The sequence below is a fragment of the Polistes dominula genome, unplaced genomic scaffold (genome assembly GCF_049000335.1).
Source record: "Polistes dominula isolate Pdom_NZ unplaced genomic scaffold, Pdom_raw_medaka contig_31, whole genome shotgun sequence".
NCBI lineage: Eukaryota > Metazoa > Arthropoda > Insecta > Hymenoptera > Vespidae > Polistes > Polistes dominula.
In genome coordinates, this window is record NW_028300925.1 from 2529377 (window position 1) to 2555704 (window position 26328).

The 26328-nt window shown below is 31.9% G+C and overlaps 1 protein-coding gene across 13 annotated transcripts in view; it reads right to left on the reverse strand.

Annotated features, from left to right (window-relative positions):
* Positions 1–26328, reverse strand: part of CASK (peripheral plasma membrane protein CASK) — a 168207-nt gene that overhangs the window by 86298 nt on the left and 55581 nt on the right. Inside the window, exon 1 of one of the 13 annotated variants that reach the window (XM_015317667.2) lies at positions 14545–15940. The exons of the other annotated variants lie outside the window; for them this stretch is intronic. Within the exon in view, the coding sequence (XP_015173153.1) occupies positions 14545–15486 (942 nt within the window). The 5' untranslated portion in view covers positions 15487–15940. Of the gene's footprint in view, positions 1–14544; positions 15941–26328 lie in introns of those variants that run through there. 13 annotated transcript variants of the gene reach the window in all.

The window sequence follows — 26328 nt, forward strand, 5'->3', positions numbered from 1 at the left end:
ATTATCCTCGTATCATTTGAAACCTTTTCGGTAGATATGACGGAACAATCGTATACCATTCAATCAAATAAACTAACGAACAAACTTCGTTGGATGCTTGCTTGCTTGCACGTGTCTTTCAATTTCTTTTTTTTTTTCGAAACCCTTTTACGAAGATGACCATCATAGCAAAAAAAAAAAAAAGAAATCTGACTGACGTTCATCTTTATAGAAAAAGTAACATTGGTAAGAGAAACTTGATTAAAATAAAAAGTCAAGAATTTGTCATCATTTTATCGTTTATTATCACATAAATGGAATTCACAGAGAAGACGTATACGACTATATTCTAATTAAATTCTCTTTTTCAAATTTCAATTTATATTTCTAACAAAAAAAATCTGCAATCAACGAAGATGTCATTCAACTTTTACGATTCTGTGAAAATCAATTGCAATGAGAACGAATAGAATTAAATTGTAATTACATTGAAATTACATGAAAATTTCTATCAAACGTTTAACCTTACTAAGTTTCTGAATTATTAAATCTTTAGACATTGAGCTTCCGCCTTCATTAACGTCACTATTAATATGAGGATCCGTTATTATGCGATAGGTCCAGTTGCATGTGACAAAGATAGTGATATAGATAACAACACACAGTGTGTGTGTGAGTGTGTGTGAGAGAGAAACGTGACTCTGACTCTGAGCTTGCAGTATGTAGCACTCTAGTGTACCTTAACGTGCACTGTTCATGAATACATTTGTTTTAGAGCAGTATAATGAAAGGCCGGTGGTGGTTGCATAAATAACAGAAATGCATCCACGAAATAGCAAGCGTAGTACGAATCTAGGAAACACGTGATTCCACCTACCGCGTTAGACGATTTGTTTTTCTATCATTTCATACCCAACCCTTTCTAGTACGAAACACACATCACCACTACTACTGTTACACCAGCACCCTTTGACCGTGTATTATTGTCGTGTGCTATCGCAAACGCAGCTGCGCCGTTTAAACCGTTCAAAATTGCGCACAATCCTTTCCCAAAATTGCGCCAACTCTCTTCTCTCGTTGACCACGATATACGATTTCTCTTCCAGTACAAATGTTTAAAATTTCAAGTCGTTTATTTGTTATCTTTCTTTCTCTTTTGTTTGATGATTCGTCACACGGAAATTAATTGAAATTAATGAAAGTTATTCAATGATAAATAGAAATTTATGAAATTTATTTTCAAGGATTTATTTTCAGATGGATAAAGCAAATTAGCTCATCTTTTTATTGTATTTTCTTTTTGTCTTTGGTGGTAATATAAAGCGTATTATTAAAATAATTGATTAAAATGAAAATAACGAGTAAAAGAAGAAAAAATAAAGAAAAAGATGAAATGATAAAAAGGATTTTGTCATATTGCGTGTGTGTGTGTGGAGAGAGAGAGAGAGAGAGTGTGTGTAGTCGTAGTTCGCTAAAAGAGGGAACGGAAACGTTAGCCGCAACAGCTGCAAACCATACCGACAAACTGCTGGCGTTAATTTGGCTTCTCGGTTCGGGTTTCTGGTGACACAAAACGTTATCGATAAAACCTATTACCGCTGATCAGAGAACTGTGTGACCTGGATTCTATACGATGACTCAAATTTCAAAATAATATCACGGAAGAACTGAGAGTATTTAGGGGTGGAGAGTGGGAGGGAGGTAGTTGGCTCGTTATACCAATAAAACACGTACAAATTTTACATCGTTTGAAATCAGAATATGAACGGATACGAATGAGATATATTCGAGTTAGAAAAAAGAAATACACACACATTCACTGATACAAACGATCGTTAATGTTTTCCGGTGAACATTTCGTGAAAGATAAAAAGGAAAGGAGAAAAGGTTTTTCTGAATTCCAAGCGTATTTATGTCGACGTTTAACATTGACTAACGCCAATCGAGCGTAAAAGGCAAAGGGCGCCGTTTAGGCGACCGTCAGACTGGCTTCGAATAATTTTTACGAGTTTTTCTTTTTTTTTTTCTATTCTCAAAGAAAATTTCAACTAACATTTGTACTATCCATTGATCTTTGAAAAATTACAAATCTTATCTCTGTCACGTTTGTTTCTATTAACAATAAGATAATTTATTAATTGAATATAATACTTAAAACAGATAAACATAAAAAAAAAAGAATATTAAATTAATACCAAGAAAAATGCAATCTCTTTGATAAATAAAAATAAGATATTCGATGCATTTATTTTTACTTATTAGTTTGTAAAAGCACGAGTGTGTATAAAACACGTGTACATACTTAGATGATTCATTTTTTTTGTTCTATTTTCTAGGAAATGCGAATGGCAAACGAATGAAAAGGCAACACGATGGGAAGCTCTTTCACGTTATTAATTTTCAGGAACGTTGAGGCTTGTCAACGAGAACGGGCAAACCCTTTCCCAACAACCGTCGACCGCTGTTAACGATTTTCTGTCAATGAAAGCCACTCTCGAACAGTTTCGGTGATGCCTCCTCTGCCGTGGAAAACATCGGACGTAAAAGCGTTAGTAATGTTACCTGTAACCTAATTTTTACCCCCCACCCCCCCACCCATATGCATGTATTACTACACATTCTACGTTGATTTGATTAAATTTTTCTTTTTATCTAAAGAATAATAAAACAATAATTTTTCTAAATGACACATAGAATAAATTAATAATAAATAAAAAAGAGAATTGGGATGAAAAATAAGCTAGAACATTGGAGCTAATTTTCTTTATAATATATATATATATATATATATATATATATATATATATATATATATATATATATATATATATATATATGTATAAATTCACAATGGTCGCGTGGGTGCACTTTGTATGCATCTCATTGGTGAGTATTCACGAAACAAGGATGCACGAGTTCGTTCTAATTGCGAAACATCCCACAGAGACTCGTACAAAGACCAACAATGATATTTCGATGTACGCGAGATGCATATACCAACCCTAAAGTAAACCATGTATTATCTAACAAGACATATATATATAGAACACGAAGAGAAGAAGAAGGAGACAGTGGGAGGTGGAAGAGGTGGAGGAGGCCGTTCAGATAGCCCGGAGGCTTTCCCCGATCTTCTCGATCCTCGTTAATCTGCCACATTTTAATTAACGGCCAGCAGCATCTCTTGGACCTCCCTGTCTCTGTCCTCCTCCGCGTTATGAATTAATGCCGAACGGTTCCACTTCGAAAGTGCCATCCTCAAATTTATGGCAACCTGCATAATTCCCCAAGGTACTGGCAGCACACCAGCAGTGCTATATCCGAACATCGTTGTCTATCTAAACGTTGCACCGATTAGTGGACGTGAAACGGATCTAAAACTGACATACCTAACTTCCTTAAGGTTTAATATCATGCAATAATGTAATTTGCATATGCGTGTGCGTGATACAAAGGAATTTAGATAAAAAACTGTTATTTAAATATTCTTAAATATATATAAATTACGTGTCACGCGTTGTTTGTTCGCAATGAACTCCTAAACTACTGAACCGATTTTAATCAAATTTTACACACTGTGTGCAGTTTCATCCAACTTGAAAGATAGAATAGTTTATATCATTCTAACAGATGGCGGTATAAGGTAATTCGTTGACTTAAAGACGTGTGTATCGGACTGATTGTGAGCCACAGCAACGCGTGGCAGGGCAACCCTAGTATATATATGATAAAGAGAAAAATATGTAAATGTGTGTATTATACTAACGTCATATATTCTACCTGTATTTTTCTTTACTATATATATATATATTTTATTTTCTTTTTATTTATATATACGATATATATTCTACAATTTATCTATATCTTTTGACATAATACCCTTTTGCCATGAGTAAACCCTATTCGATATCGTCTATCTCTACCGTTTGATAAAGCGTTCGTGCATCGCTGCTATCTCTATCTCAGAGAACGTCTTTGATATTGATTAGCCATTTGGCGACGTCGAGTGCTAGCCAATGGATAAAGTGTGAGATAGAGAAAGTGAAATAAGGTAGATAGGTATATGGAAGAGACAGATTAGAAGATAGGAGGTTTTCTCAGAGGCTTCTACAAAAAGTATCGGTTGGCCTGTCAATACTTTGTAACGTACGACTTTCTTAAAAAAACAAAAACAAAAAAAACGTAAAGGTAAAGAAAAGTTGACATATGAAGAACGCGGTAAGTCTCGTATAATAGAATGATGACAATATCTTGCATTATCAAAGTATGTGAAATATCTTTTCGAACACAGATAGAAGAAAACTTTTGTCATCAGGCAAACGCAGGTGGGTAATAGGAAAATCGGTTCCAGTTAGAATAGACTTTGTCTTCGATAAAAAAAAATAAAAAAAAATAAAAATAAATAAAGAAGAAGCTGTTTGTATCGAGTTTGCACGAGGGATTTTGAAAGTTTATAAGTTTGGAAAAAAAAAACAAGAAAAAAAGAAGAAGATATTCCTTGTCTTTTTTATTTCAGAAAGTAAATACGTCTTTGTTCGTTGTAAAGAAAAAACTTCTCTTCCTATTTGCTTTTTTTTTTACTTTTCTTTGAAAAATACTAATCCAGCCACTAGTGACCGGCCAACACTATAAATGAAACGATAAAAAAAAAAAAAAAAGAAAGAAATTTTCTTAACAACTTTTCTACTTCCGTAGATTTAAAAAAAAAAAAAAAAAGAAATAACTTTCAAGAAGATAATTTCTTACTTTCTTCTTATTAAGAAAGGAGAGTCCCCACTTCTTATATTATTTCTAACGATAGAAAGTAATATCTATATATATACTCGTTCATTGGATGAGTGGCAACTTGATCACCAACGAGACATCCCCGAAGGGTACTAGCCAACTTAGGGGATACTCGATTTCGACGAAAAGAGAAAGAAATAACAACCTCTTCTAATTTTTTTTTTAATCCTTCCTTTACAACGGGGTCCTTAGGTTAAGAGCCACTTAACCTATAGAATGATTCGTCCCTGACATTATCTATCTATATATATATATATATACCCTAAGATGAGAAAGCAACTCGTCTTTACTACCTTCGCGAATCGCCTGTAAACTTTCTTGAGCTTTAACTTCGATAACTTTGCATCATGCAAGGTCGTAACCTGAATGCAATCGTGCAGATACATTAAATCTCTTCCCGAAACTTGTTGGTAACCTTGTTCATTTTATGTGTCGATACCATCGAATCTTTCCAATCGATTCAACACCGTATTTAAACACTGTCTTCAGTAACAACTGATAATACTGTTATGTGAAGCTTAAACAACAGAAAGAAAGAGAGAGAGACAGAGAGAGAGAGAGAGAGAGAGAGAGAATTAGTATGATCGATAATAGTATCTTGTTCGGATGTGATTCGAGAAAAGAGAAATATAAATGAAAAATATGATCAAAAGCACTCAGCTAATTATAACAGTCAGCCAGCCAAAAGACAAAGAGTAATGCATGAAAATATAGTAAATGTAACACAGTGGAAATGTAATCTATCATACGATACACTATCGGTCCAACGTTATTTGAACAACGTGGTGTTGAGAGAATTTAGTCATGCTTTAATATACGATAATACTATCAATCTCTTTACTGGAATTGAAATTCAAATTGAAAGAAAGAAAGAGAGAGAGAGAGAGAGAGATAAATAAATAAATACAATACGAAAGAAAATAATATTGAATTTAAGTATTGGAATAAATACAAGAAAAGAGAATATAAAAGCTTGATATTTTAGTACGTTCATACTACAAGGTTCAATTTCACGAAAAAGAGACTAGTGCATTTTCGTTGATAGAAGAAGTCCGATGTGGGTTGTTAAATATTTACCTAGTAGTAACGAGGCGGTCACTTATCGTACTCGGAGATTATGCTAGGAACATTGTTCGCGATAATGAAAAGGAGATGGACTTCCTCTCACGTACAGCATAACTCTTTTTTTCTTTTTTTTTGGTTCTTAAGTATATCTACGTGTACAGTTACGTTTGTGGATAGATGTAAGTACATAGGTCTACGTATATATACATATATATATATACTTGTCTATATATGTGTTTTATTCTTGATGAAAAGAGAAGTAAAGTGAAACACGAGCGGAAGTGGTTCATTTTTTTTCTGTCCCTTTGTAACGACGCTAATGTATTCCATTGAGAGGATGGGCAGCACACCCAGTAACCCAACAACAAGTCTAACCCTCCCCCATGTTTTGAATAATGGACGACGACGACTAGGTTCTTCCTCCAAAGTCACGGATTTGTGTTCGTGATATAGGGTTTAGCATGGTGCAACCCGAGCCAAATTGTCCCGCCGACTGCTGCACTATTTAAAATGCTAAAGACCCTCTTCTGCTGGCCTTCGGAAAGGAACCAGAGCATGCGTCAAGAGCAAACGGGGATTTAGAGCGCGAGGAATCATTCCAAGGGTCGAAGGTATGAAAGAAAAAGCTGCTGCTGTTACTGGGAGGAATTGGAGAAAGGAACATAACCCCATAGGGTCATAAATCTTTTCCGGTTTTAATGAAAAACCTATGCATTTAAGTGTAAATGAAACGAAAAGGTTAGGCTAGTAATTAAATTTTTGATCTTTTGTAACCATCGGGTATCATTCGTATCAACCGTGCAAAACGAAAGTTAATGAACATTTATATTGCAACTTTAGAAAGTGCAAAGTGGGAGGGAATATGTAGGCGTGCGTGAGTGCATGTGTGAATGACTAAGTGTGTTTCGTATTCTTGGAAAAGAAAAATAAGTTTATTCTTGTAATATTTATGCATAAACAGTAACATTGCAATAAATTTCTGTTATAGATCATAATAAAAGTAACGTCACAACTTGGTAAAACATATAAATTTGTTAGTTATTTATTTATCTGTCTTCCCTAGGGTCTATAAATAAAACTATGCATATGTTTTTTCAAGACACACACCTCTAAGAAGACGACGATAAATTTTTCACCTTTTCACGTTCGTTTCTTTTTACCAGACGTGATGGTACGTTTCTTTGAAAATGGAATATTATTCAAACATCAATGTAACATCAATTATAAAGAAAAAAAAATGGAATTCTTTATTCATACAACGTATTCTCTTCTCGAGTGTGATAAACGAGGTTGGACATTGGAAATTGGCTCGTTCCAACTGGAATTAGAACACAACGAGGACAACCCGAATGGCGGCTGGGAAAATCGGAACAAAATGATTCACCCAAGTACCAAGCACTCTTGAAATTCGCGAGCTAATAAAAGTGCATGGAAAACGGTTACCGGAAGTCGTGGATAGCTCTGCTGAATCGTTTATCTTGGCTCATCCTTCCTAAATGTAGTTTGGACTAAACAAAAGCTAGAAAACAATGAACGTACCGCGAACTCCTTCCTATTCCCACTTCCATCCCCCTTCCAACATTTTCTGGACACTGACTGCGACCTTTTGTCTAAAGGAAACGCAATTTAGTTTGGCAAGAAACTTCCGTATACCGTTAGAAGAGAGATAATGTGGATAGGGATGGGAGTTGGGGTTGGGGGATGAGAATATCATCTCGATTGGATTATCGGCGTGTATGTGAAAACGTTTGGTACAACACAAAGTTGGTTTGGTACGATAAGCAATCCCAATGGAAAATCCTTACTCCTAGTCGAATAACATAATTGTTGAAATTGAGTTTTCCAACGTTGTAATACAATCGCATAATATCCTTTCCTTTAATACCAGGTCAGTGTCGAGAATTAAAAGCTTAACCAAACGTTTATTCGATAAATTCGAAGTGACGATGAGAAAAAAAATGAATCAGAATATAGGAGGATCATTTTAAAAGAATTATTGTACAATTTATCGAACTAACGAGTTTATCTTTGTTTGTTTGTTTTTTTTTTCAAAGATGAATGCAACGTCATCTAATTGAAAGCTAATTTTTGTATTACACAATGAGAATAAATAAGTATTGTTAAGCTAATTATTATAATCTCATAGGTTGGTACCAGTTCATTTAACTCAATTGACTTAAGGATAATCACGTAATAACGTAACTTTGATAATTGCAGTTTGTTCGATGAAAGGACTGTCACGTTATGCAAGTGAAAGTAATTTTTGTTGTTATACCTTATTTAAATCGATTTATTTTTATTTATTTACTTCACCATAATAATATCGGATGAAATATAAATTGTTTATACGAGAAGAATCTTAATTTTCTTTTTTTTTGTCCGCGATACATAAAGAAAGAACGTAAGCTTCTTTGGTTACATAATAAATATGGTATCGCGTATTATAATAAAAAAGAAGAAGGTGTATCGGAAAATAGCGATGTAAGATATTCTTTATATTGAAAAAGATAACTGACGAGAACTTATACGCATCATTTTTCTATTTTTTTTTTCAATTTTATTTCCAAGAAAGTATCTATAAAAGTTCATATATTCCGTTAGAATCATCCGACATTTTGAAAACTATTACACACACGTAAACAAAATAAAGAAATATTAGAAAGAAAATTTAGAAAAAGGAGACACACCACTTATCTTGAATATATCGACAAAATAAATCTAAAAGTATAGAGTTACATCACTGTTGTTATAGATGATTTCTATGCTTACATAGATAAAATCCAGTGAGATTTTACTGTAAATAAGTGGAGGAGAGTTATACGATGCATATTTAGATTGATCTTGGATATATTCGGAGCGTAATGCTAGGACAAGGAGGATGAGCAAATATACCTGTATCTTCTACGTACAAAGGGTTCCTCATAATGCCGACAAAGTGTGTTCGAAAGCAGTACCAGTACCAGCAGCACCAACCAACAGCACCCCAGTATGAGAAAGTCGGCCATCGATTAAACGCGCATCCGCAAAAAAGACGCTCAAAAAGGATTGGCCGAGCTTAAATAAATTACGATTGTCATTTCTTTACCTGTTTTATCATATTTAAACTATTTGTCTTCTTTATTCCTTTTAGAATGAAAATAAATCTCTAATTATATTGAATGTTTAATCTTTTGTATGTTTACAGATTTTTATCTATGACTATATTATATATACTATATATACTATATATATACTAAATAAATATAATTCCTTTTATTAGAAAAAAAAATATTTTTAATATATCAAATCTTAATTTTTTGCATCTTGCAAGATTTTTATTAACAACAACGTCTTCACATTTTGTTTCTTTTTGTACAAAATCTCGCTGTGGAAATTAATAAACAAATAATAAATAATTCCTTTTATTAGAAATAAATATTTGTAATATATCAAATCTTAATTTTGGGCATCTTTAAAAATTTTTATTGACGATAACGTCTTTAAATTTTGTTTCTTTATTACAAAATCTCGCGTGGTGATAAACAAATAATAAATAAATCCCTTTTACCTAGAACTCACGATCGTTTTAATATAAAAGAACGCGAAAGGAATAACAAAACAAAGGTATGACGCGAGTAATATTTTTCAATTTCTTGTCAAAAATAGAAAAATAAAAAAAAATAAAAAAAAAAATGGGATAGAAGGAATAGTTTTTCTCTGGTTTATTTGCATTTCTTCTCTCTGTTATGATGAGCCCCATTAAACGAGCAAATGATAGTACGCTAAGGTATACAAAATGAAGCGTCACAGGGTAAAATCTACTCGTAAATCATTTCAACGGGTTTCATTTTTCTTCTTTTTATAACCCACACCCTCACCCCTTCCTTCCCTTCCTCTTTCAACCCCTCGCTTTGCTCTTTATCCTGTTCCAGTTACCACGTTTCACCTCAGCGGACAAAATCCACAGAGCACCATTATCATTACGTATTTTCTTTCTTGATTTTTTTTTCTTCTTCTTTCTGATATAACATCGCAAAAGGATAAAGCGTATTTCGCTTTCTCGCAAATGTATGCAATAATGGAAAGCAAGTTAAGGTTGACGATGATTGTACGAGGGAAAATAGTTTATAACCATTGAATACCAGCATTTCCTCTTATAACTCAAGTTGTACTTTGGATTCTGACTCTACCCACCGAAGCCCATTGTATTCTAACTTACCACGAAACGAGAGTAGAAATTGGTATATATATATATATATATATATATATATATATATATATATATATATATGTATCTATGTATGTATGTTTCCGTTGTTATTACACCATTATAATGTATCGTACTATAAATATTAAATTAAGTCATTAGCATTATGGATGAATATTACAAATATCATTCAACCTTTACGTGGTACGTACCATCATTACTCATTTTCATTCAAATATTATTAACAAATGTATCTATGTAGAAGAATTTTTAAATGTCGAACATTCACAGTTCTTTTCTTTATATTTTATTTTATAAAAAAGGAAAACTCTATTCAGAGATTAAAAGAAAAGATTAGGAAGGCCATAAAACCATAAACAAACAAACCTAAGAATTATCCGAGATATATTGGTGCGATAAAAACCCTTTGTACATTGTCGGCCCCTTTGCGAGGTTTCGAATTCCTATGTAAACACATGTGATACCATAAAAAGAATTAACATTCCGATTTTCTAGATCAAGTTTCTTTATGCATAGTTTCCACTACCAAAAACCATAGGCTGTACTCGTCGGTGGACTATGGGGGTGGATCCTTATGCTATTGGTCAATAAGATTCGTAAGCTCCTTCCCTCTTCAAAGGGGTGTAGATCATTTCTGATATAAAATATGTGGAAAGAAATAAGAAAGTAGCCTTAGTTAGTCATCTGTTGTAACAGTCGCAATTGTAAGAATACAGTCGTTCATCTAATTTGTAATCGTAAGATTGTAAAACTGTTATTGTACTTTTTCTAATACCCGTTTTAAATAAATCTTATTAGTAGGATTAAACTGGATGTATGTTCACCTCACACCTCTCACCTTAAATAAAATTCCCTACTACATTTATAGAAAAATCGTACATTTGAAAATAAAATAACATCGTAAAATATGCGTCATCAAATTTGTTCTAGAATATCAATAATAAAATTATATTAATCATACAATTTGATAGATTTCAAATTCAATCATTGATAATTACAACATTGATAACAAATCTTATATTCAACATTTATCAAAATAATTTCTCTTGTTAAAAGAGCAAAGAAAAAAAAAATAATACAAAATACACTGATATTATTACGAATATATTCGTATAATAATATGCACGTGATAAATCATAAAATATATATATATGTATATGTATATATGATGTATTATTTGTGTGGAATAGTGTTGTAGATGTACAATCGTACCCATAAAATCGCAGATATAGAATTTCGTTTGTGTGCTAATATACATTTACATATATATACATGTATAACAAACATAAATCGAAATATAGGACAGGAAGGATCGATCGATTTAAAACGAATTCGCGAGAGTTACACGTTATCCTATAATAACTTATATGAAAATTTTTGTCATCTAGCTTCTTGGTAATAAAAAAAAAAAAAAAAAAAAAAAGGAGAGCAAGGAGTACGAGGAGAAAAAGAGGAATCGTCTTTTTCGAATGGAACGAGGTTGGATTAAGAAAATCCAATGTTTCACCACACGTGAAATAGGTCAGATCTCGTAAAGGCCACAACTTGGTGGTGTGTGTAGTCATCAGTGTTTTATTTTAAGCACGAAATATGCGAAATTCAACATCTTTTTCTCTTTTCGAATGGGGTAGGGGTAAAAGAAGTAGAAAGAGTAAGATAATATTCCTAGAACACGATTTTAGGTCAAAACTTTTATCGTCAGAATCCTAGGAAATTGAAAAAAAATCAAAAAGAAAAAAAAAAGAAGGTTTGGTGAAAACAAGAAAAATTTTTAATCTCTTTCTTAATCATTGATGATAAAATTGATACGATAATTTAAAAAAAAAAAAAAATATCGATGAGAGATAAACTTGACAACTTTAACACATTGAAAACCACTCGAATTCTTGGAGAAATTCTTGTCAGGCCAGAGACTTTACTTTGTATTGAAAAAATAGTTGAGTGTCAAGCACCGATGACTGACGTGGCGCTCAACGTGTTAATATTAAATTAAATAATCAATTTTTTTCTAACAACTAGAAAAAACAAAAAGATAGAAAGAAAGAAGAAGAAAAGGGTTCAAGTGTTTAAAACCTTAACGACCGATAATAGTATAGATCTAATTATAAATTAACGTGGGTTTATTATATATATATATGACAACAATATCGTCGTCGTTGACGTACTGTTTCATAGTGAATGCACTCGATGTTAATAGCAAGGATTCTCATCAATGACGTTAATGCAAGAGAAATCTGGCTTGATCGCGTACACTCCCTATATGTCTCGAAACCTATACACTTCAAGGACGTATGTATAATCCATATCAAGATACTTGAAGCATTTCTAACATAACTACTATGGTTATATCGACAAGAATCTGTTTACGCGGGAGTAGTTACTTCGACAAATTCTAATACATGAAATATTAATCCATAGCTATTCCATACACGTGATCATCAAATTGACAATGAATATGAGATGATAATATCGTTTGATGCATATACATAAGTAACTTTGATGTTAAACAATTATCAATTTATAGAAAATAATATCAAGCACTAATCTCTCTCTCTCTCTCTTGGTTTTTTTATTTCACGATGAAGAATTTTTTATTTATTTAATATATTATATTTTTTATATATATATTTTATATATTTAGTATTTTATATATATAATAATTGAGACAAATACGAAATGATCTAAAGTAATAATAATAATAATAATAATAATAATAATAATAAATTCTTAAATAATAACATTCATAGTTAAATATAAGGATAGTTAAATTGTTTTCATTTAAATTAAAATTATTATAGCACGCGTTAAAAATATTTACATAATAAAGAATATTTTTCAATATACATATTTATTATACGTATATATATATATATCTTCTTTATTTTATAAAACAAAAAAGAATATATTAATAATGAAAATATAAACGTCTACGTTGAAAATTCGTTCTAATTTCATTTACGATAATGGCAGGTAGAGGTAATATACATTTAATTTGTTCATTAAAAGGAAACAAAATACACAAAGCGTTGATTCGATCAAAATATTAATACAACGCGGGAAATATCAAATTTAACGAGAGCGAAGAGTAAATTCCTTTGTTATAAAATTGAACTCGAGAATTGCGTTCTTGCGAAAAAATTTTCCTCTAATTTTTTTTTTTTTTTTTTTTTTTTTACGAATATTGAAACAACGACGAAAAAATAAAAAACAAAAAGATATTTCGTAAATAATATGCACAATAACGTTAAAACGTATAAACCGAACATAATATAATTTTATTGTTAGAATAGCAGTCAATCTACACATTCACACACACACACACATCATTATTTTTTTAATAAATAATCTCATCAATTTAATTTTTGTTTTTGTTTATAATTCACAATAAAAAGCGTATTGCTAGATAGATAAGTATAAAAGTTCTATCGTTGTATATTTCGTTATTTTCATCCAATACTATTACGTCAGAGAGAACGCCAATCAATCTTAATCCATTTTTCTTCACGGCAACGAAAAGCTCCGAGCCGGAATTTCACGTCAATTTAGAAAAGAAGTATCTCATTCGTCGCCGTAAGCGTTCCACTCTCGAGGACACTCTTTCCTTTTCTCACAAAAAAAAAAAAAGAAAAAAAAATAGAAGAAAAAAAAATAGAAAAAAGAAAAAAAACCGATAGCTTTCCAAGTGCCAAAGGCGTACTCGAGAAGAGTTATATTACTCTCTCGTCCAGCATATGGATTAACATTTGGCAGGAACTCTCGTTCAATTGCTAACGTTATGTTTTATTCAAAAGAGAAGTAGTAATTGAGGAAGTTTGTTGGAAATCTTTCTTACTTGATTACACGTTTCTTTCTCACTAACACTCTCTCTCTCTCTCTCTCTCTCTCTCTCTCTCTTTGTGTTAGAGGAAGAAAGGTTAAAAAAAAAAAAAATGAGCAAAGTCGACGTTAAAATTGGTTAGATTTTAATATTGCACGTTCGCGGTTGTTAATTAGTATAGAACGATGTAGAGAAATTTTTCAAGTAGAATATTTTAATAAGTCAATGATGTAAAAAAAACGAAGAAAAAAAAAGGAAGAAAAAAATGGATAGAACAAAATTATATTATATAGATTATAAAGTTGAAAGTACTCGGTAGGATAAAAATAGATTTTAATACACACACACACACCGATTATATGCACGTGAGCGAAAGTCAACGATGATGGCATTCGCCGTTATCCAAGGCATTTCCAGAGGGAGAGAGAGAGAGAGAAAGAGAGAAAGAGTACGCCTACGCCTATGATCAGAAGGTCAAGGTTTTTTTCTCTTTCCCTTTGCTTTATTACTCGAAGCAGCCCTTTAAAAAGAAGGCCACCATCATCCGTAGAAGAAAAAAGGGGGATGTGATCTTTCGAGTGTGAACTATACGACAAGTAGTAGTTGTTCATAGGAAAATAAAGTCTTAGAGTCTAACGGGTGTCTAGAAAGTTGTCAAAGAGTGTGAGAGAGAATGTGTTTTAAGGATATTTACCTGATGAGAGTGATAGTCGGGAGCAGCGCCATTGAGGAACCTGAAGCGAAAAGGACTGTGCACGGGACAGTTGATGCGGAAGGGACTCTCGGCAGGTAATCTGGGCGGCGTGTGAGAGTGGGGTCCGTAGATAACGCAATCCATGGGTATGGGTCTTCCTGGTGCGTGTTCGAGCGATCGACAAGAGTAGTTAACGGTCGGCCTTGGGGTATGATCGATGGGTCGACATGGGGTCTGTTCGATGCCAGCCGACGATTGGGGCGGCGGTGGTCTGGTGTGTGCATCGTGAGCTAACCGATGCTCGAGTAATCTTGAAACGTGTTCGACCGACCTGCAGCCGTGTTCGTGGGGTCTACCAAGGTGATGGTCGTGAACATAACTGGCGTGATCTTTTAAACGACAGGGATGTTCTATTACGCGCATAGCGTGATGTTCCATCGGATTACTCCTCATGGTTGCCGCTGACATTGATGACGTTGGAACGTTACCTAGATGATCGTGAATCGGTCTTGGTTGTTCGGTACGTATTTGATCCATCATTTGTGGTCTACCAATTGCTTCCATGGATCTACTAGATTGTCGACGATCCATCGAACCGGTCCTTGCCGAGGATGGTTCCATCATCGGTTGTCTTATAATGGAATCCGCTGATCTCATGGATTCCATAGATCTCATCGTTTCGGTCGTACGTAGATCGTGCTCGATCGGTCGCATCGGCGACGGATCGGTAGATCTGCACGATCGGTCCCAACATCGTGGCACCGTGTTCGAATAACCGATGTTACCGGCAATGCTACCATTACTTCCTCCACCACTACCACCACCACCACCACCAACACCAACAACACCACCACCACTGCCACTAGCTGCTGCTGCTGCTGCACCACCACTACCTCCGACATGACCTTGAGGCACCCAACCTCCCGCATACGGATGATCCATTTCCAACGCGTCGCTCCGTCGTCTAAACGCGCCTCCACCTCCTCCTCCTCCTCCTCCTCCTCCTCCTTCTCTTCCTCTCACCAATCGTAACGCCACATGGCCCTATCCGGTGCCATGTCCAATTTGCCTCGTTGTTTTACCACCCTTCGATGAAATACTAAACGCGCGAACTAACACCGAAACGCACTTTAACGGAAACGTACGTAAAACCCTAAAACACACACACTCACACTAAGATAATACGCGACCGGACTTAAAGCAAACGCACGACACGGGGGAAAAAAATAAACCCTAGAACGAAAACTATAAGAGAAACTTGAAAGGGTTAGGAATGGCAGCAGGCAGGGGAGGAAAAAGTCACGCGACGGAAGAAGAGAAAAAGTTTAGAAGGGAATGAGAACGAGTGCGGCAGCAACGGAAAGCCGACGACGCATCGCGGTGCCGCGCTCCCCAGCACTGAGCCCTCGCGGCCTCGACTGCCGCGCAGATGGTCCACGCAAACCAACCGACCCTCCACCACCACCACCACCACCACTATCACCATCCACTACCACCATCCGCTACCACCATCCACCTACCTACCAGCTATCTCATCCCTTCCAACCCTCAACAAACGGAACGAACAGGGCTATCCACATCCGAACGGCGACCCCTCTCACCCTCTCTCTATTTTCTCTCGCTAGCAGTGGCAGCACTGGCAGCAACTCGGCAGCTCCTTCTCTTCATCCCTCTGGACCGCAATGTTCGCCCACCATCTTCGGTTTACTCTCCTACCCCGATTTCGACCTTACTACCCTTACCCTCTAAGTCCCCCACTCTCTATCGTTCTTTCCTTAACCCGCATCATCCTTCTTGCTTCCCTTTTCCTTTTTCTTTTTCCTCGTGGACAGTCACAGAGACACCCGTTTCTTCTCTATTTCTTCTTCTTCTTCTTTTTCTTCACTTCTATTCGCCCTGATAATTTTTGTCCCCTTTTGCTTCGTACTTTCTTCTACCCCCTTTCTTTTATCTCTCGTTTTGTCAAAGATCACGACATTTCACGTATTTCGTTAAGTATAATATTATGTCTTTTTCAGATTAGAGTAAACGTTACGTTGAATTGTATTCGATGCAAGAAATACTATGTGTGCGTGCGCGTGTGTGTGTGTGTGTGTGTATAAAAATCGTGAATGAAAAATGTTTTATCGATTTTACGATGCAACCTAGGCTACTTCTGATAATACGTAAGAGAGTAAGCAGACCTTCCTCAGACTTTCTCTGTCACGATACTTTCAATAATTATTATTTATAGATACTTTCCTCTAGGGGAAAATATGCAAAGTTTTCGCTTTCATATCTTCCTTCTCGTTCATCTTTTTTTTTTTTTTCAGAAAAAAAAACATCGATATCTTTACACAATAAGAATAACATAAAATTATAATACACGGATTAAAAACGACGTATTGTAAATTAAATTGCATTTCAGAAATGTCCTTTGATTCGTTCGTTTGTTTGATTACATTTCAGAAATGTTTCTTGATTAATTTGTTCGTTTGTTTGAAATAAAAAAATAATTTTGTCAGAAAGCGTTTATAATAAATATCCCGTTTGTTATATTACCAACTTTATAAGAAACGCATATTACTTCCAACAAATTGACTCAAATCAAATAGAAAAGTAACAAGGAACAATCTTCGTTCTCTTCTACATTGATACAATGTTGTATTTGCAGAGTCACAGTTTGATTATTCTTTTGTAGAACTTATCTCGTAGCGGTTTCGAATAATAAGAGGACGAATGTAACTCTTGTTTCTCAAGAAAGTCAAGAGTTCTCGCTCGGTGTTTCTAATTTCTTCGTTGCCAGGATAGATCGAAACGCCCACACTTGTCTTCTAGGTTTATCTCGGTTATAGAAATGAAGAAAAAGAGAAGGAAAGAGAATCAGAGACAGAGAGAGAGAGAGAGAGAGATAGGAGAGATAAGAGAGAAATATGTGTGTGTTGTAATCGTGTGAGGATAGCTAGACATTGCATCCACAAATGTGCATGCAAATGCAATGTCGAAAACGCGTTAGTATATGATAGTACTTGCACAGATATGTATACATACATATATGTCGTGTCTTCCTTCGCCAGGATTTCTATTATATATATATATATATATATATATATATATATATATATATATGTATATACAAATGTATGTATGTATGTAGTTACATAGATACGTAGGTGGTTTAGGCATGAGTTGAACTATCAAGCAAACGAAGAGCTCGAAGTAAAACGAGACAATTGATGATCCTTGTAACACTCGTATCCTGCAGTTGTCATTTTCCGGAAATAATCCATCGAGTATATTAAACGCCATTAATTCTGAGTGATTATCGTAGTATCGATCGGTAAGTTCACGATTGCAAAAGTGAATGGTTTACAGTTCACAATATCCGCTTTTCGAGTCATTAAGAGGATTAATGCTTATTGATAATCGTTAACAGCAGTAGTAGAAGTAGCAGCAGGAGTAGCAGACGATAGCAAAAGGATAATGCGAGTATGGGGAAACGTTTCATGTCTTCTTTCGATATTTGTACACGAGGTTTGTCCAATGTTCGATCGAAATATGCATTGAAATATCACGTATGGTACGTAAGCAAATATATATATGTATTGTAAGTATTTATCTATATTTTACTATATGGTTATTTATACATATGTATTATATTCTACATATGTAGATTTTTGACGAGTCGTTCTTACATATGAAAGATACGACTTAAACCGAAAGTAAACGGTTAGAGTATACTATAGTGCATTTTTCGCAACTTCTTCAACTATGAAAAGCTAACTGAAAGTTCGAACTCTTTTCTAGGACTACAACTGTGCTACTTTTTTTTTTTTTTTTCAATTCAACTCTTATTCCGATGGTTAAGACGTTTTACGATTTATCTATTTTATTATGAATAACTTTTTAATGCTCTTTTTAACCAATTGAGCTATCCAGGGCCCACCGAATAACTTTTTAGTGAATCTTGCATATTTTTTTTCTTTCTTTATAATTCGATTGGTTCGTTAGTTGTATCTTTTTTCTTTTTTCTTTTTTTGTATAACAATTCAGAGAATCGAGAAGTTATAAAACAATGGAATAAAAGTTTGAAGAGAAACAAAAAAAAATATATATATATATTTACTTGTTCGATTCGAATATGGTCGAGTAAAATCTAATCGATTGGAATGACGTTATTGCATTTACTTTGACGATTTATTAGATTATTTTTTTATACGAGAAAGATTTTGTTTTATTTAATTCTACAATAAAAAATGTTTCTTATAATTGTCACTTGTCAAATTGTCCAATGTAACATTTTTCGAATAAAATTTAATATCCGTTTAATAATGTCAATGAGAGAGAGAGAGAGAGAGAGAGAGAGAGAGAGAGATGATTGATGAAATATTCTTCAAATGAAAAAGTGATATTATGCCGTATTATTTGTCGTATTAGTGAAAAATTTACACAAAAGTATTTAACTTAAATTTAAGATAATTTTTCTTTATTTGTGAGTTATGATAAATCGAAAGTAAATGTTGAATGATAGTTTCACATAGAAAGATTAACGAGACTCGTCGTTGTAGTAGATTGAAATCTTAAGTTTGATCAAAGACAATGTAATGATGATTAATGGAATATGAATTTTAGCTAATAATTTTGGCACAATTCCAAACGCGATTAAACGTAAATTGAGAGGTGATATGAAATCTTCAAAAATCCTGATAATAATTTGAAAGATGAAACTTCCCATTTTTCTTCTTTGGGATTTGATACATCAATAGGTTGAAGTATTCAATATTAACCGGTAGGAAAAAAAAACTCCAAATCTCTACTGAGATGCGTTTGACGTGTATACTCGTCGTGTAAAATACAAAATTACCATTCACTGTAAAAAACTCGTAATCTCAATAAAATGTAATAAGAATATTATTTGGTGATATGTTTCTCTTTATATTATCAATACGAGCTCTATGTATTTTATTTATATTTATTTAATTTATTTTTATTTATAAGATGTGTCGCGTTTGCTCGAAAAAATGGAAATCGCATGGAAACAAGGTTTTGGTGTACGACCCTGTGTGAAGTCGCACTTTGCGTAGTACCGTGCACACTATGAAACATATCACACATACATAGGTTGAAATTTTGTTAACTATTTTCTTATTTTTCTTCGTTTATTCTTCCTATCTTCAATTTTTCTTGTTTATGTATTTTATTTATTTATTTTTTTTTTTGACAATTTTCAAACTTTTATTAAGAATAACGTATTCAAAAACGAATTATTATTTTTTGTGTGTGACTTTGAATAAAAATGTAATCCTACCAGGTTTTTCGTCAAATTTATAATAATACCATTTGTCCTGCGTTCGACGTGTATACACGTCGTTACTTGTTTTTATTTCTACACCCTATAATGATCTTTTCAAACTAAATTCCACAGTCAAGTGATTAAGTGGAAGTTTGAAAATTCAATTGAAAAAAATAAATGTTCATTAAAGCAACACGTAAATATCTGACATGAGTGAAATGAAAAAAAAAATGAAATGTTTTTTGCTTTTCAAATGTTAATAAACTTTGTTAAAAAAAAAAAAGTAATTTTTATTTTATGATATTTCTAAAAATGAAATACAATTTACTTACACGTGTGTACTTTGGGAAATGTGATATTTGTACTATATAATGTGTTTTATATGAAAATATGGTAACGTTATATGATGCTAATTCAATTTAAGAGTTTGTTTTTTCTTTTTCTGTACGTTCTGTAAAAAGTAATAAAAAACAAAAACAAAATTATTTAAGCTTCCCACGGTTGGTTATATCCAGAAGACAACAAAATAAAAAATAATTAAAACATTTCAACTAATAATGCAATCTAACAAAAGGTTTTCATTAAAAAGTATTAATAGAAGTCATTGATTTCGAATAAAAAGGAAACCAAAATTAAAAAACGCAGAAAAGAAAAATAAAATCAAGACGTTATGGTTAAACTTAATAGCCATCGTTTGCTGGCAAAAGTTAAACAAATTTACTGCTTCTAACGTTATATTTTCTAATTTAGTTTTTCATTAGAATTTCTTTTTGTTTTCACACAATTATTGCTAAAATAATCCAACAAATTTCATTGAAATTAAAAACATTATTTAAATATTGTACCATATTTTCGTTATATTGAATCTACCATTTGTGGATTTTCAACAGCATTATAAACAATTATTAAAAATTATACTGAAAATGTTTCCCTAAGACAAAAAAACAAATAAAATAAAGAAATAAAAAATACCCCAGCCCAATAAAAATAATTCTTAACCAGAATCCAGTTAGTTTTAACCACACAACTGTGCTGCTTTTCATTTTGGCTTGCAATTCTTTCGTCCTTGGTCGACGGTAAACGAAGACGAAAAAATAAAGAAAAAGTAAAAGAAAAAAATAATAAAAAAAAAAAGAAAAAAAACCTATCGAAAGTACTTCGTCAGTGCCCAGAGACTTTGTCAATAGAAAGATAGTACTTGGAAATACCAACATCCATCAACGAGCAGTAGCACTCTTCGATCACAGAGAGAGTATTTCATTAAATGGAGTGTTCCTGAAGGAAATAACTTCTTCTATTGACTACATTTTTCGATCATAACATCGAGAAACATTGAAAGTATTCAATGGGATGAAAAATTTAACCGTGAGATGATCTCTCCTCTGATGTACCAATTACAATGAGCAAAATTTAATCTTTAAATGGCATCTCGATATGAACAATCCAAATGAATGTCAATCAAAATGAAAAAAAAAAAAGCACATAGACGAATAAATTGTTGTAATAATTGTAACATTGTTAACACGTTCCGTGTCAAACCCTTTTTATCTGACTTGTCATTCAGGACATTTAATTTTAGTTTAACAAAATCAATCATTACATGTAATTATTAATTATTATAAATATAATATAATTAAACGAACTTATGTGCTTTGTTTTCTATACTGTATTTTGTATAAAATTATATATATATATATATATATATATATATATATATATATATATATATATATATAAATTAAATTAAATTATATTATATTATCAATTATATATTAATTATATTAATTAATATAATTAATAATATATAGTATAATTTAATTTAAATATATTAATATTATTAATATAATATAATATAATTTAATTTAATTTAATTTAATTTAATTTATATATATAATATATATTTTTAATAAATTATAGATATATATTTATAACAAATGTATAGATATATTTTCAGCGCATAAAATAAATATGTTTAATGGTAAGTGTACCACCGGTGGTACACGTGGCTTGAAGAACAAGTTTAACGTGTTAAACAAGGAACGTATTAAATGTTATTAAATTAAATTGTTAAATGAAAAAAAAAATCTTCTATGATCATCGAACGATTAATGTATTTATCATTGACACGTATATATATAATTTTTATAGAATTATTAAACAAATAATGAAAACTAAAAAATCATAAAAACAAAAACAAAAAAATCAAAAATGCAAACGATACGAGAAAGCTCGTTATAAGTTATCCTTCTCCAGAGGGGGTTGGGTTTGTTTCGGTATTCGATTATTGATCCGCAAATATAAATGGGATTCCCCCCTGTCGTAACATTTTTTTTTTTTATTCCTAGACAAAAGGGTGTTCTTTTTTTCCTTCCTCTTTCGTTAAAAATATTTTTAAAATCGATTCGCGTGTTTTTTTTTTTTTTCAAACAAAATTGTACGAAACGAATGATCGTAGCAAATAGAAAACGCGTTACCATTAGAAAATGTAATATGATCATATTGAAGGTATATATATATATATATATATGGTGATTCCTTATTCGATAGTCCCTATGACCTATTTCGAAGGTAAATGACGAATTTTCGACTGACCCAAATTCTCCACGCTTATCGGATACGAAACGTATATATATATATATATGTGTGTGTGTATGCTCTCTCGTGATAGTTTGCGTAATTCTTAGCTTACCTGGCAGAACGTAATACGACGATCGACATTTAACACCCAATTTATCGGCTTTTCTCACTTACCTGAAACACATAACGAGATAAAACATTTAAAATAAGAATTATAATATTTCTTTTTTTTTTTTTTTATCATATTAACACGTTGCCATTGACGAATGACAGCTATAGTCGTCCGTTCATTCGTATTTCTGAGTACGATCGTTAAATTAAAATTGTGTGCAGCAAGCAACGTGTTAAATAATATTCATTAAAATCAGATTTATTTTCTATCAACGTGATCGATCGATTATTGAAAAATGATTGGGGTGTGGGGATGGGGGAGGATGATTATAATATTTCTTATCAATTTCGTATAAATAAGGTTCTCATTGAACATTATTATCGTTTAGTAAAAAACGCAAAGCAATAATATCGACAATGAGGGTAGTAGTAGTAGTAGTAGTATGTTGGAAATCAATATTGTAAACAAACGAACGTTAAATTCACCGTGGTAACTGAAGAGTCAACAATTGGAGCTATTGTCATTGTGAATGCTTTGCGTTTGGAATCGATAAGCGTAGGGTCAATGTTTATGCCACTCTCAACAGTAGTCAGTCAGCGAATTGAGGATTACGCTTTCTACGATATTATTATAATAGAACATTCTTTATATATATATATATATATAGATGTATAATAAAATGTTAAAACAATATTCTTCAAATTGTACAAATATTTCTTTAGATAATTCAAATGATTACAAAGTTACAGAAAAGCTGAAAATGAATAATAATAATAATAATAATAATAATAATTATCTAAAATGCGAGGAATGAATGATATCTCGTTTAAAAGAAATCTATATATATATATATATATATATATTATAGTAAACTATTTATTTATATTATTATATATATTATAATATTAGTATTATAAGTGCAAATTTAAATAATAAATTATATTAAATTTATAAATAAAATTAATATAATATTATAATATATTATATTAATTAAATATATATATATTTTAATATTATAGTATATATTCAATATTTTTATATTTTATATTAATTATATATAATATAATATATTATATTTAAATTTAAATAAAAAATAATATTTTAATATTATAATTTTTATATTATTAATTTTATAATTTTATTATTATAATAATAAAATATATATATATATATATATATATATATATATATATATATATATATTATTATAACCTCGTTTAAAGTATATGAAAAAGAAAAAAGAAAAACACCTTAGTTTTACCTATTTTCTCTCTTCTAATTGTACCAATAATTTACAAAAGTTATCACGACTAATAATAAGTGGAGCACACAAAGTAGTAAGGCTACGGACAACTCTGTACTATAATTCTAATAGAGGGTTAATTACCAGGAGGAGGGTAGCTTCGGCAAAATTTCTCTTTCAATGTTTTAAAGGCAAATTTAACAGACTGAAAGGAGGCTACAGGACAGTTTATAAAAGACAAAGAAGAAAACGGTTCAACTCCTATATATATACACATACACATACATATATACATTTGCATATATATATATATATATATATATATATATATATATATATATATATATATTTATCTTCTGAAGGAAAGCATTTCTTTTTGCTTGCTTGGCTTTACCGGATGCGACCCAGACCGACACGGCCGAGTTCCCATTTTTCTCATATAGTCCGTTCTTATATACGGAAAGTAAAAAATATTACAGAGAAAACCACAACGGGTCTAGGTGAGTATCCATCCTTCGTTAGTGCAGTCTTAAAGGCTATTTGATATTCAAGCGAAGTATTATATGTCATTTGATATTCGTTGTACGGAACAACCTCGGGATACACATTATTATACCGTCCTACACTCCATTTCTAACATATATAAGCTTGCTGCACCTTGTTACACATTGTACACACACACATATAAATATATATAAAGGGTTGCACAATCTGTACACTCTCGTTGCACCCTATTAAAATCGACTTCTAATTTGTTATCACAACCTAAACGTTTGTTGGTTGGTTGGGTGGGAAGGGGGGAAGGGGGGAAGGGGGGAGGGGGTTCCCCAGTCCAGTTTATGTTGCTCTTATGCGTGAATCTTTCCAAACGATATATATATATATATAGTTGCTATTGAGAGCAATATGTTGTTTCACCCCCATTTACCCGGCATCATCAACTATAGACACTAACTCCGATACACGAATGTTGTGTCGCACAGAAAAAAAAAAAAAAAAAAGGAAAAAGAGAACAAAAATTGGACTTTATCGATTTCTCCCTCTCGTCCTACGAGATACAGTAATTTCTGTGCCATAAAACGTGGATACATCGATAACACGAAACAGGGTTCTTTATTTTTCATAGTTCTACTATTTTTTCTTTCCCTTTTTGGTATTATTGTTTTTTTTTTCTTCTTTTTTCTATTTTCATTTTTTTTTCATTTTGAGAGAGAGAGAGAGAGAGAGAGAGAGAGAGAGAGACAAAGTGGTAGGTAAATTACTTTGGTGCAATTTTTATATCTTTTTTCTTTAAATTCCACAAACAGAATTATTTATCTCCCATTAGTTTTCTATAAATAATATTTTATCCCTGTAAAAAAAAAAATAATAAAAATGTGTATGTATATATGTGTGTGTGTATATGTATATATATAAGTAAATATATAAAGTAACTATAGGAAGTTTGTAAAAGTTCGATAAATTCAAAAATACGTGTGTGTGTGTGTGTGTGTGTGTAATATTTCCTTTCGATATTGTGTTTACACTGAAACAGGAGGGTTGAAGGGGGATTGGGGAAAAGAGAAGGGATGATTGACGGAAGCTTTTTTCTTTCGATGATGTCCTCGTAAAAATGCAGAGATATTTGCCCGTTTATTCCGTCGATTTCAACAGACCATTTGAACGTCGTACAATCGACAATCGTAGTTTTTTTTTGTTTGTTTTTGTTTCAAACGCAAACAAAATCAGAAAAAATGTCGAAGATATTTAAGAAAGAAAAAGGGTGATTTTTATAGAAGTGTAGGGATAAAGTTGGAACTGCCATCTGTGTCCCGTTAAGGGCAGTTTGTTGGTAGCGCCACTGAACTAAATTACCCGCCAAAGTATAAAAAAAAATAAATAAAGCAAACAATATAACATTTAACCCTTAGAGTGCTATGGACGCATATATGCGTTTGTTAATATTAATGTAAAATAATATAATGTTTATATTATTTAATTAAATTGTATTCACAGAAAGAAAAATATTTTAATTATTATATTTAAAATTTTATATATAATATAAATAAATATATTTATACATTATATTATTATTATTATTATTGCTGCATTATATATTATAATATAAATAAAATTGTTTATATTATTAAATAAATTTTATTTATATTATAAATATTAAATATAATTTATTATTACAATTTAGTTAATAATAAATTATTCCATTCCTAGAAATTATTTTAATTAAAAGTATTCAACACTCAAAAGGTTAATTATAATCGAGCTTCAGATAATTTAATTATTTCCTAAAATTTATCACATCTCAAATTTTTCTACAGGAATAAAAAAAAAATGTTCTATCAAGCTTTCAAAACGATTTGTCTATTTCCATAAAGTTTAATATATAAAAAAAAAAGTGTTATATTTATTTTTTGTTTGTTTTTTTATTTTTCAAATCACCGATTGAACTAGACACGTGCGTAACGTGTTTTCAGGTGCGAGATAAATGGTTCTTCTTCCGTTAGCAGAATACTTCAATTTTTCACAACAAGCACGAGAGAGCCTACGGCTTTATCGATGTTGCTAAAGCACGTTTTAAGCCGA